General features: G+C 48.9%; 1 protein-coding gene across 1 annotated transcript in view; it reads right to left on the reverse strand.

Annotated features, from left to right (window-relative positions):
* Positions 1-12,067, reverse strand: part of LOC111152708 (leucine rich repeat kinase 1) — a 127,898-nt gene that overhangs the window by 17,325 nt on the left and 98,506 nt on the right. Inside the window, exons 26-30 of the mRNA XM_022511281.1 lie at positions 10,775-11,052; positions 8,454-8,648; positions 7,764-7,915; positions 1,602-1,719; positions 434-550 (exon numbers count right to left, since the gene is read on the reverse strand). Of these exons, the coding sequence (XP_022366989.1) occupies positions 434-550; positions 1,602-1,719; positions 7,764-7,915; positions 8,454-8,648; positions 10,775-11,052 (860 nt within the window). The remainder of the gene's footprint in view (positions 1-433; positions 551-1,601; positions 1,720-7,763; positions 7,916-8,453; positions 8,649-10,774; positions 11,053-12,067) is intronic.

Below are 12,067 nucleotides of genomic sequence, written 5' to 3' on the forward strand. Positions count from 1 at the left end.
ATCAAAGACAAAGAGGGACCCAAGGTGTAGGGCTGACTGTGGGAACTCCAGAGGCACGTGGAGCTGGCTGCTCCCCAGGGGTGTGGGCAGGGCTGCCTGCACATGTCCACTGCTACCCGAAGGGGAAGGGCACACGTGCAATGGCTATTTATACCATCTGTACCCCAAAAGCGCTTCACCTGAATCTGGGACTGTGGTATTTGCAGGTGGAATGCAAGCTTTCCCCTCAGCCCTGAGTTCTGCTCTGCGAGTGCCATGGGGTCCTGAAAAGGCACTCATGATGGTCTGTCTCTCTGAGGCTGACTGGGACCTGACCCCGGGCTCGGTGGACCAAGAGGAACTGGCTTTGCTCCCGCTTCTCATACCCCCACCCCCAAGCCTAGGGGGGACACCCCAACAGAAGGGCATCCACCTCCCCCCCGCCCGACCTCACCTTTTTAATAACAGGCACTGCCAACAAGCAGGTGACGACCGCCGGGGTGTCCAAAGCCCGTTGGGGTGTGTTTAAGGGGCACATGCCCTTGAGGCTATAGATGTAGATCTTCTGGTCCTATAGAGGTAGACAAGCCAATGTAAGACCCCAGTGGGAACATGCCTGCCATTTTCTCTCAGGGTCCCTTCTGCCTTGGGAATCCCTTTGTGCCTTAGGAAGCAACCTTGACCAGGCCTTTCTGGTTGGCTGGTTGCATCTTCCTGTGCTTTGCAGGGATCTTGAAAATGACACGAGTTTAAAGAAGAAATATAGAATCGCCCCTACCCTGTTACCTGGAGAAAACCACCACGGGGACTTGGGGCCCAGACTTCGTTTCCCCTGAGTGTCTGTGTGTGTGTCTCCGCATTCCCGGCCCAAGTGGGACTGCCTGACTGTGCTGTTCCCTCACCTTTCCCGTTACAACTCATGGCAGGTGGAGGGAAGCGTGTGTGAGCGTACTGCCCATCGCCGGGGGGCGGGGGGCGGGGGGGGGGCGGCACAGCCTAACCTGCTGTCAGAGCTCGGTCTGTTCCCAAGTTTTCACTACCGGGACTTACACTGGGATGAGCCTTCTGGCAGACACATGTGTCTGTCCTCTGAGAGGCGGGGCGGGAGGCACCAATGCCCCGCCCCCTCGCCACGCCCCACACAGCTCTAGAGCGTCAGAGCATTCACTGGGGCCTGTCCCTCTGGATTTCTCAGAAGACAGCTCCCAGGGCCTTCGGCTGACTTCCTTGATGTGAAGGCAAAATGCCTTCAGGGCTGAGTGGAGGATTGGCTGGGGAGACCCTGCAGTGCTATAAGAAACCCGGTGACTTCACCAGCCTAATGGAGTTCTCCTTTCGCGGGGATCCCGCCCCTGAGACTTCTCTCGACTGAGTCCAGGTCTCGCGCAGGGACAAGGCCGGTCGTTACCTTTGGGGACACGCTGCGCTGCTGCTTCTTCCCAGGGCTGCTGGCACTGCTCTGGGGGTCTCACACGTGCGGGCTGGGGTTATCTGGTAATCCCACGTACCTGGGCATCCTGTGATCCTCTTTGCTAAATCGCCCCCCCCCCTCAAAATAAACACGGCATGGACTGCGCCCTGTGTTGCCCAGCTGGATGAGAGCCCTGCGTGGGGTCACTTACCTCGGTGGCCGTCCACAGAGAGTTCTGGACCTTGAGCTGGCAGCTCAGCTTCATTCCCGCACAGCTCATCCTCTGTACTTCCATAAGGCCCTTCTCCGTGTTCACCACCGTGTAGTTCCTAGAATCCGGGTCAATTGTGGGGTCAGCACGTGGTGGCCTCCCTTCTCTTGGCTTGGCCTGAGCAGCCTTGGGGGGAGGACGTCAGCTGCCTCCTCCAGCCCCTCCAACCCAGGGTTGAATTTGGCCACGTTCAGAAAGAATCCAGGACCGTTCACGGCGTTGGGTGCAGGTGGATTCTGCTTCCCTTGTTTGAACGTTCGGGCTGTGGGAGGGCATTCCCCATGGGAAGAAAGGCTGTCTTCTGTCTGTGATGTTGGAGGGTCCGAGAAGTTGCCCCCCGGTGTGAAGAAGGGACACAGGTGGCCGCATTTCCATCAAAGCCACTCACCCCTCCCGCTGGCCCTACCTGCTACAACTCAGGAACAGGGGAGCCCCTCCATATCAGAGCAGACAAAGTCAAGGCTAAAGACAGATGGGTACATTTCAGAGTAAGCTGGGGGTCCTTGAAACACGTCCCCCAACACGAGTGCTCTGAGAACTAATAAGCTGTCATTTATGAGGGCTACTGTTTGCTCACTGGAGCTGACCTGCCCCTCGCATTTCCGTCTCCCCACTATTCTTCATGGGCATCCAGTGTCCTCACTGTCTGAAGTGGAGACTGAGGTTATTGACCAAGGTCACACACATCTTTTGCACATTTATGTCTCTCAGTCTATAGACTGGCTTCCCCTCCCCTTTCTCTTTTTTCTCTGGCAGGTTATGTGCTGAGAATGCTGGGGGTGTCCTGTGCAGTCCCCACATCCCTGGGGTGTCATCTGTCTCCCTTCTCCCCCAAGTCTCGAGTCTTGATCAGATTCTGTCTGCTTTTTTTTAGGCAAGAACATTTCCTCAGTGGGGGTGTGGATTTCTGTTGGGAATGTCCTGTTCTCACTCCTTCTGTAATCATGAATGATCACTGCCTTATATCCATTATTTCAATAGAGATTGCAAAAGGCTGACATTTTATTTCCGGCATTCTTTATTTATGTATTAGCCTCATTTATTCTAAAAAGAGAAACTTCCTCCTTTTCTCTCTTTTGCTACCCTGGGGTAGAGTTCACATAGGAAAGGCAGAATAAAACCTTGATTCTTTCTGAATATACTAGTTTTCAAAATAATGGGTCAGAGCCTCCAATGGTCATCAATGAGGGGCTTTTGTTTAAGACTTAATTTATTTAGAGAGCATGAGCAGAGGGAGGGCACAGGGAGAGGGAAAGAGAGAGAGTTTTAGGCAGACTCCCTGCTGAACATGAAGCCCGATGTGGGGCTTGATCTAAAGACCACGAAGTCATGACCTGAGCTGAAATCAAGAACTGGACACTTAACTGACTAGAGCTACCCAGGAACCGCAGTTTGTCTGTTTTTATTTATTTATTTTTGTTTTTATTAAGTAGCATTAGAAACACATGAATTAAAAAATTTGACGTGTCTCATCCCACAGCAATTCTTCTTACTAATGGCCAACTGCCCTATCCTTGGCCAGCAGGAACCACTCTGGGTTGACTCCTAAATCCCTTTAATCTCTCCTCACGAGTATCTGATGGCATCCTTGATTCTGGTGTGTCAGATGTTCCGGCCATCTTCCTGTCCCAGACCTGGAGTCAGCCACCCCTCCAATAAGCCCTGGTTCCCTATGATACTTAGAGTACTAAGTACTAGGGTGTTTAGACCCACCATCTGGGTCCCGGAGGTCATCATTGCTAGGTGGTCATTACTGGTAGGCCTTATCAATGGGCAGGGCTAGGAAACATGAGTTTATTTTTCTTAAAGATAAAATCTATCATGAATCCAAAAATTTAAATTCAGAAGTACTGTTTTTTTTTTTTTTTAATTTAATCTATCTTTCATACTTTGCTTGCTGAATATCACAATGTGTAATGCCCGGTGATTTAATTACTGAAAAAATATATATTTGCATATATAAATATTAGTAAAAATAAATAAATATACACACACACCAATATACATATTTCTTTAGGGCATGGTTTCTTAGACCATGTCTTATGTCAGAGTGCTCAGTCCCCACGGCATTCATCGTGGCGCAAACGTCACCTGGACAGATCTTGGGAAAATGGCAAAGTTCTTCCATTTTTCTCCTCGTGTCTCAAGCTCCACTTTATCTAAGCATTATTGCCTATGTTTGCTATGAGGCTTAGAAGATTATTCAGGCCATGAAATGCTCTTGTGACTCTGAAGATGTCCCATGAGGGGGTGGAAACACCTCATACCCTGACCAGGACTGGAGGATCTCACACCAGATGGTGGGTTTTGGAGACTACAAAGTTGATCTTTCCAATACCTGGCATCTTGGTCCTGTGACCTCCTGTTCGTTTCCCAGTGATCTTATTCTCAGCTTACCCCAGCCACCTTCTCCCAAAGTTGCATGTTGCATCCCGTCTTTGCTAATATTTGCACCCCTCCCACCCACTCAGTGTCAAGGATCTATTTTCTGACCTCTACCCCTGAGTTTTCCAGAACATTCCACCCACTACCATAACATCACAGAGTTTTTGGTTTTGTTTACACTCTGCTAAGATCTAGGACTCTCTGGTACTTTCCATGATTCCTTATCCATTTTATGGCCCCATCATTTTATGACCCATCTCTATCATGACCCTTTTGAAAATACCTGCACTGCCCATGTTTAAGACTTAATTTTGTTTAAGACTTAATTTATTTAGAGAGCATGAGCAGAGGGATCTTATCCTCTCCCTCCTGCCAAAAACCCAACTCTGCTTAAAACCAACTGTTACCCAGCTTGCAATCTGGGGGCAGCAAAGCATGCTGGGGGCACAGAACCCTGTGCATGAGCCTTATTTCCAACACATGACCTCCATCCCCCAGAGGGCCTCAGGGCTGCCCTGTCACCACCCTGGTCTCATGTGTCCATGCTCATGTCACATGTTGTGGTCTTCTCGAATATTCAAAACCTATCCCGATGCTTCGTCCTTCCTGTCACCTCACTGAGAAAAAGATGCGACTAGAAGGGAAGGCCCACAAATTGCTTATGCAAGGGCACCAGTCCTGCTTGGTTCTGGGTCCCCTGCCCCTCTCGCTACTCGACAACCCCACCCCAGTCACTGTCCTCTCTCCCTGACCCCCGGCATTATTTGCTCCTTCTGCCACCAAGCTGCAAATAGCACCCATCTTAAAATCCACCCAGGATGGGAGAACTATTACAACTAATAGGTGACCTGGGTAAAGATGCAGGGTACAAAATTAATACACAGGAATCTGTTGTGTTTCTGCACATTAGCAGAAAGAAAAGTTAAGAAAATGATTCCATTTACAGTTGCACCAAAAAGAATAAAATACCTAGGAATACAGTTAATCCAGGAGGCGAAAGACATTGATAAAACAAACTGAAGAGGACATAAATAAAGGGACACATGTTTATGGACTGGTTGAGTCACTATTATTCAAACGTCCATACTACCCAAAGTCATCTACAGATTCAATGCTCTCCCTATCAAAAGAGCATCAGCATTTTTCATAGAGCGAGAACACATAATCTTAAAATTTGTATGGAGGCCACAAAAGACTGGAAAAGCCAAAGAAATCTTGAGACAGAAGACTAAAGCTGGAAGTATCACAATCCCTGGTTTTGAACCATAATGACAAAGCCGTAGTAATCAAAACAGAATGGTACGGGCCCCAAAACACACAGAGATCAACAGAACTGAATAGAGATCCCAGAAATAAACCCATACTTATGTGGTCAGTTCCTCCACAACAAAGGAGGCAAGAATATACAATGGGTGGGAAGACAGTTTCTTCAATCAGTGTTGTTCAATCAGAACTTGACAGCCACATGCAAAAGAATGAAACCGGCCACTTTCTTACACAATACACAAAATAAACTCGAAGACCTAAAGGGGGGACATGAAACCATAAAACTTCTTCTTCTTCTTTTTTTTTTTTTTTTAAAGATTTTATTTATTTATTTGACAGACAGAGATCACAGAGAGGCAGGCAGAGAAAAAGAGAGGAGGAAGCAGGGTCCTGCTGAGCAGAGAGCCCGATGTGGGGCTCAATCCCAGGACCCTGGGATCATGACCTGAGCCGAAGGCAGAGGCTTAACCCACTGAGCCACCCAGGTGCCCCAGAAACCATAAAACTTCTAAGAGAAAACAGAGGCAGTAAACCCTTGGGACATCAAGCTTAGCAATATTTTTTGGATCTGTCTCCTGAATCAAGGGCAACAAAAGCAAACATAAACTGGGACCACAGCAAACTAAAAAGCTTTGGCACAGCGAAGGAAACCATCAGCAAAACGGAAGGGCAAGCTACTGAATGGGAGATATTTGCAAATGATAAATCTGATCATTTGATTAATGGGTTAACATAAGGGGTTAACACCCAAAATATATAAAGAGCTTATACAATTTAGCACCAAGAAAACAAATAATTGGATTAAAAAATGAGCAGAAGGGGCACCTGGGTGGCTCAGTGGGTTAAAGCCTTTGCCTTCAGCTCAGGTCATGATCCTAGGGTCCTGGGATTGAGCCCCGCATGGGGCTCTCTGCTTAGCAGGGAGCCTGCTTCCCACTCCCACTCTGCCTCCCTCTCTGCCTACTTGTGATCTCTGTCTGTCAAATAAATAAATAAAATCTTTAAAAAAAATAAAGTATAAGCAGAAGACCTCAATAGACATTTTTTTTTAAAAGAAGACATCCAGAGGGCCAACAGACATATGAAAAGATGCTCAACATCACTGATCATCAGGGGACTGTGAATCAAACCCATGATGAGGTATCACCTCAACCTATCAGAAGGGCAGTGTCAGAAAGACAAGAACCAAAAAAAAAAAAAAAAAAAAAGGCGAGAACCAACAAGTGTTGGAGAGACTGCAGAGGAAAGGGAACCCTCGTGCACTGTTGGTGGGGGTATGAACTGGAAAAACAGTATGGAGGTTCCTCAAAATATTAAAAATAGAAATAGCATAGGATCCAATAACTCCACTTCTGGGTATTTACCTGAAGAATATGAAAACACTAATTTGTTCTTTTTTTTTTTTTAAGATTTTATTTATTTATTTGACAGACAGAGATCACAAGCAGGCAGAGAGAGTGGGGGAAGCAGGCTCCCCGCTGAGCAGAGAGCCCAATGTGGGGCTCGATCCCAGGACCCTGAGATCATGACCTGAGCTGAAGGCAGCGGCTTAACCCACTGAGCCACCCAGGCGCCCCGAAAACACTAATTTGAAAAGATATGTGCTTCGCAGGGTGTCTGGGTGGCTCAGTTAAGCGGCTGCCTGTGGCTCAGGTCATGATCCCAGGATTCTAGGATCGAGCCCCGCATTGGGTTCTCTGCTTAGTGGGAAGTCTGCTTCTCCCTCTCCCTTTTCCTCTGCCACCCCCATGGCCCTGTTTGTGCTTGTGCTCTCTCTCAAATAAATTTAAAACAACAAAAAAAGAAAAGATATGTGCATCTCTGTTCACTGCAACATTTTTTACAGTAGCCAAATATGGAAGCAACCTAAGCGTCCATCCACAGACGCATGGATAAAGATGTGGTACACACACACACACACACACACACACACACACACACACACACACACGGAATATTACTCAGCCATTAAAAAGAATGACATCTTGACCTTTGCAACAACACGGCTGGACCTGGAGGCATTATGCTAAGTGAAATAAGTCAGAGAAAGACAAACACCATATGATTTCAATTACATGTGGAATCTAAAAAACAAAAGAAAAAATAAAACAGAAACAGACTCCTAAACACAGAGAACAAACTGTTGTTTGCAAGAGGGGAGGGGGATGAGGGTGGGTGAAATAGGGGATGGGAATGAAGAAGGAAAAAATAAGTACAAGAGCAAAGGCCTCTGTTGACCCCACGCACCCCTTCTCTTTGCCCCTCTCAACCACGAACGCCTACATGCCTTTCTATTTGTGGGGACTCAGTTTTCTCTCTGGAGCGAACGCCGCCAGGCTTTCAACCCACTGTCCACTAGACTCCTCTCAGCATGGTCATCCCTGACTGCTCCCCAATTCCATAGTCCCCCCCTCCGATACTAGCAGGGTGCGGCCAGCCTCGGGACATTACCTGGACTCCTCTTTCCCGTCCCAGAACACCACCATGTACTCCTGGCCTTGGGAGGAGAAGAAGGATGTCTGCTTCCCACAGGGTAGCTGGTACATGAACGTGGCAAAAGTTGGGTCCTTCATCTGGCTCACCACCGACAGGGCCAGCGGTCGCTGAGGGAGAGAGGCCACCAGAGCCGTGAGCAAGGGTCTCTTGTGGCCAGATGGACGCCTACCCTGCCCATGAAATCGATGGTCTTGAACAAGGAAGGAAGGACTAGAAACTGCTCAGAAGAAGAAGCCAAGACAACTCCAGATGCCAGAGTGTCTGGTGGCCTGGGTCCTCACTCTCCATGGGAACTTGAACTTAGGCAGTCCCATCAGCTTAAACTTGATATTCCGACCCCCATGCCCACAGACATGCTATCTTGTGGAGAATTTTCCTCAGACCTTATTTTACTCCCAATACATCAAATCCATACTGTCTAATTTGATAAATGCATTTTATTTAACCTTGAAACCCCTGGCCTCTTACCCCAAACAGCTAAGCTTTAAAATATTATGACTCCTGCAGAGAAGGGTTGCCCCATTTGTTCTAGACCCTTAGCAAAGGATGGGCAAGTAGACATACATGTGGGCTCTGGACATCCAGAGCCTCCACTACCACAGGGGCACGAGCGGCCAGGCCCCCAGACCCCAGGCCATCGGGTACCTTCTCAGGCTTCGTGTCCCAGCACTCCATCATGAGCGCCTGGAGCCGATGGAACTGGACTTCCTCTGGCTGCCCCAGGACAGGGCGGATGCCCTTGGACAGCTTCTTGGCAATCTGAAGCTGGTGGTGGCCCAGTGCTGGCCGTTGTCCCGACAGCAACTCGTAGAGCACCATTCCATAGGAGAACATGTCTACCTGGGCAAAGAGGCAAGCCAAGTCAGGTCCCCAGCCCAGGCCCAGCAGTTTTCACAAGCTGGCCCTGAGACGGAGGGAGCAGAAGACCAATCGGACCAGGGATCCTGCCCAAAGGGACACAGTCATCGATCCATCCATCAATGCATCCCTCACTCCCCACCTGTCCAAACCTCCAACCAACCATTTGACCATCATTCTGTCCCTTTAGCCATCCATCTTCCAATCCTTCCCTCCTTCCTTCCTTTTCTTCTTTTCATCCATTATCCAACCATCAAACCATCCATCCATCCATCCATCCATCCATCCATCCATCCATCCATCCATCCACCTTGACGGCTTATCCTTCTGTGTATTTATCTATCTATATTTCTGTCTACCCATTCATCCATCTGGTGATCTGTTCTGCTGTCCACATACCTATCCATCCTCCCATACTTCCTTCCATCCAACCATCCACCCATCCACTCATCCATCCATCCAATAAATACACACGGGGACCATGCTAGCCATCAGGTTAAGGGCTCCAAGGATGCTACACTCCTCATCCTTGAGAATCAAGAAAAGGCAAGAGAACACGGACCCTCAGCTAAATGTGCTTGGCACCAGAAGGGCAGTGTATGCAAATCATAAAGGGGGAATATCTCCTAAGTCACGAAATGTTGACTCCTCTAAGTTTAATGTCCTCAAAGGGCCCCAAAAGGAGAAGTTAGTTTAGGCCTCCATGAGGGCCGAGAGGTAGATAACATTTTAGCAGGAGGATGGGTGAGGTGGACCTGAGAGTTTTCGATGTGAAGGTTCCTGTTATAATCTTAGTTTCAAGGTGCCTGGACTGTGTCACCTGCCACTTAAGAAGCTCTTATTTTTATCACTGTGATTTGCCTTTTCTATTTTGGTTAATAGCCACAGGTGATGAGTTAACCCACACACGCTAAGGTCATTCCTTTTTTTAGAGGGATGGAGGAGGGGCAGAGGGAGAGGGAGAAAGAGATCCCAAGCTCAGTGGGGCTCAATCTTGTGACCCTGAGATCGTGACCTGAGCCGAAACCAAGAGTTGGACAGTTAACTGACTTAGCCCTGCAGGTGCCCCACTAAGGTCATTCTTTTCTCCTTTTTTTTTTTATCTGAAGGTGGCCAAAAGGTACAAACTTCCACTTATAAAATATCATGGGGATGTAACATACAGCATGGGGACTACAGGCCTGTTTAGGTCATTCCTGAAGCAATCAGGCAATGACTCATCTGTAAATCACCAAATAATGGGGGCACCTGGGTGGCTCAGTGGGTTAAAGCCTCTGCCTTCAGCTTGGGTCATGATCCCAGGGTCCTGGGATCGAGCCCCGTATCGGGCTCTCTGCTCAGCGGGGAGCCTGCTTCCTCCTCTCTCTCTGTCTGCCTCTCTGCCTACTTGTGATCTCTGTCTGTCAAATAAATAAATTAAAAAAAAATCACCAAATAATGAAAAACTGTAGATCAGGGGAGTTTCAGTGCTGGGCGACTGATGAACCAGGGCTGGCACTAGCTAGAACATGGGTGTAAGTTGTCTCTGTGCCTGCCGCTACCAAGTGGCTTTCAGGGAAGAAAGTAAACCTTCAGCTAACATCTTGGCTGAGGCTGGCCAGGCAGCAGCTCGGGGAGGCCATGCTTGTCCTGTTAGAATTCACTCTCTTCTCCTGGCTTTGGCGATGCTGCCTCAGCACTGACCTTGGGGAACACCTTGGGGACAGCACCTATGGGCCAGGAGCCTTTGCCGTCCTTCTTCTGACTGCTCCATATGAGCCCCACAAGGCTGGTCCACTGTCCCCACTGTATATGTCTAAATGGCAGAGCGGGGAGCCAAATCCAGACCCGTTTCTGTCCTGGACTCACCTTGACTATGTCTCTGAGTCAAGGTTAGAGACTTCAGAGGTGAGAGACTTCACTGTTCCTGAAACTAAGGAGAAGTTAAACTTGACCTTCCTAGTGGGCACAGACCCCTGTGCATTTCTGGTCCAAGCCAGAGCCCCCTGGTGAAGCACGGGAGAGGGAGAGGACTGTGCCTGGGGAAACAGAGCTCAGAGGCTGCATGAGGTCTGCCTGGCTGGCCTCCCAGAGGCCGGGGGGCCGGCAGTGGGCCGGGGTGTGGGTACCTTCTCGTCATACACGATGCGAGGCCTGATCTCTGGGGCCTGGTAGCCGGGGGTGCCCTCCACGCCGAGGGCACCCTCGTGAAATGACTGTCGTGAGATCCCGTAGTCTGACAGCTTGATGTTGATGTGGTCCTTGACGTCCAGAGACCAGACCAGAATGTTGTCCGACTTCAGGTCACAGAAGATGATATTCTTCTTGTGCAGGTAGGCTAGGCCGGATGCGATCTGGTAGGCTATTTTCTGGGTGAGCATGTGTCCCAGGGGCATAAAGGAAGAATCTTTGCAAAGAAAAAAAAATACCAAACTACCATTATGACAACAGTCTTTCCTCACCTTCTCTCTCCCCAGATACTTTGTATCCTATGGACACTTCTCATTCTCCATGCTGGAGGCCCACGGAGACAGAGAGGGACCTTCTGAAATAAAACGGTATTTAGGAGAGAGATGCTTATTTCTACAGCGTCATACATGCTACTTCATGCCTGGAATTGTTGGTGTTTTTAATGAAAAGGGCAAGGATTCAAAATTCCTAGAGTTCATCGCAGGCCAAGCTCGTGCTACGGTCAAGGGGTAGACTGCGGGAGTAAGAGTTTCATTTAAAAAAAGTTCTCCTCCACTGAGGGAGACATGATTTGAGTTTAATTGTGTTTCTTCTGCCTGAGTCACGAGACCACAACCTCTCTCCTTCTGTCCGCTCTTTGGAACTTAGTTCCCTATTCATGTCCTGAGGAAAATTATTGTAAAAATTCATTAAAAAATAACAAAAAAAACCTGACCTCAGTTTTTTGTTTGTTTTGTTTGTTTGTTTGTTTTGTTTTTTGTTGGTTTTGAGCGATGATGGATATGCGTTGCGTGTTCTGGAGAAAGGAGAGCTTTACGTGGCTGGTGGGCGTGTGAGCACCAGGCTGCTGCTCAGGCTGCCCTGGGCTGCCTCGTTTGAGACCCTCAACTGCCCCCACCCCTTAGTGGGACTATTATCACCCTCCTTTTATAGGCCAGCACATGAGGCACTTACAGGAGTACAGCAGAGAACCAGGACTTGGAAGGTGGCTCCTTCCAACTCTAAACCATAAGCTTCTGCAGCCCCACGACCACCACCACCACTCAGGGTATAGACCCGGGGAAGTGCCTTTCTTGGCCCACAGGGAGTCGGTGCTCTGCCCCCGACAGCCAGGCCGGGCAGGAGGAGGGAACCCCCGGGGATCCAGCTTCCCTGGGGTCTGGGCTACCAGCCTCCCACAGGGGGCGGGGGGTGGTGTTTGGGCTGTTATCTGGCCGGGCCCCAGGCAATGC

Source organism: Enhydra lutris, unplaced genomic scaffold, assembly GCF_002288905.1.
Source record: "Enhydra lutris kenyoni isolate GAN:26980312 unplaced genomic scaffold, ASM228890v2 scaffoldscaffold29, whole genome shotgun sequence".
Classification (NCBI taxonomy): Eukaryota; Metazoa; Chordata; class Mammalia; order Carnivora; family Mustelidae; genus Enhydra; species Enhydra lutris.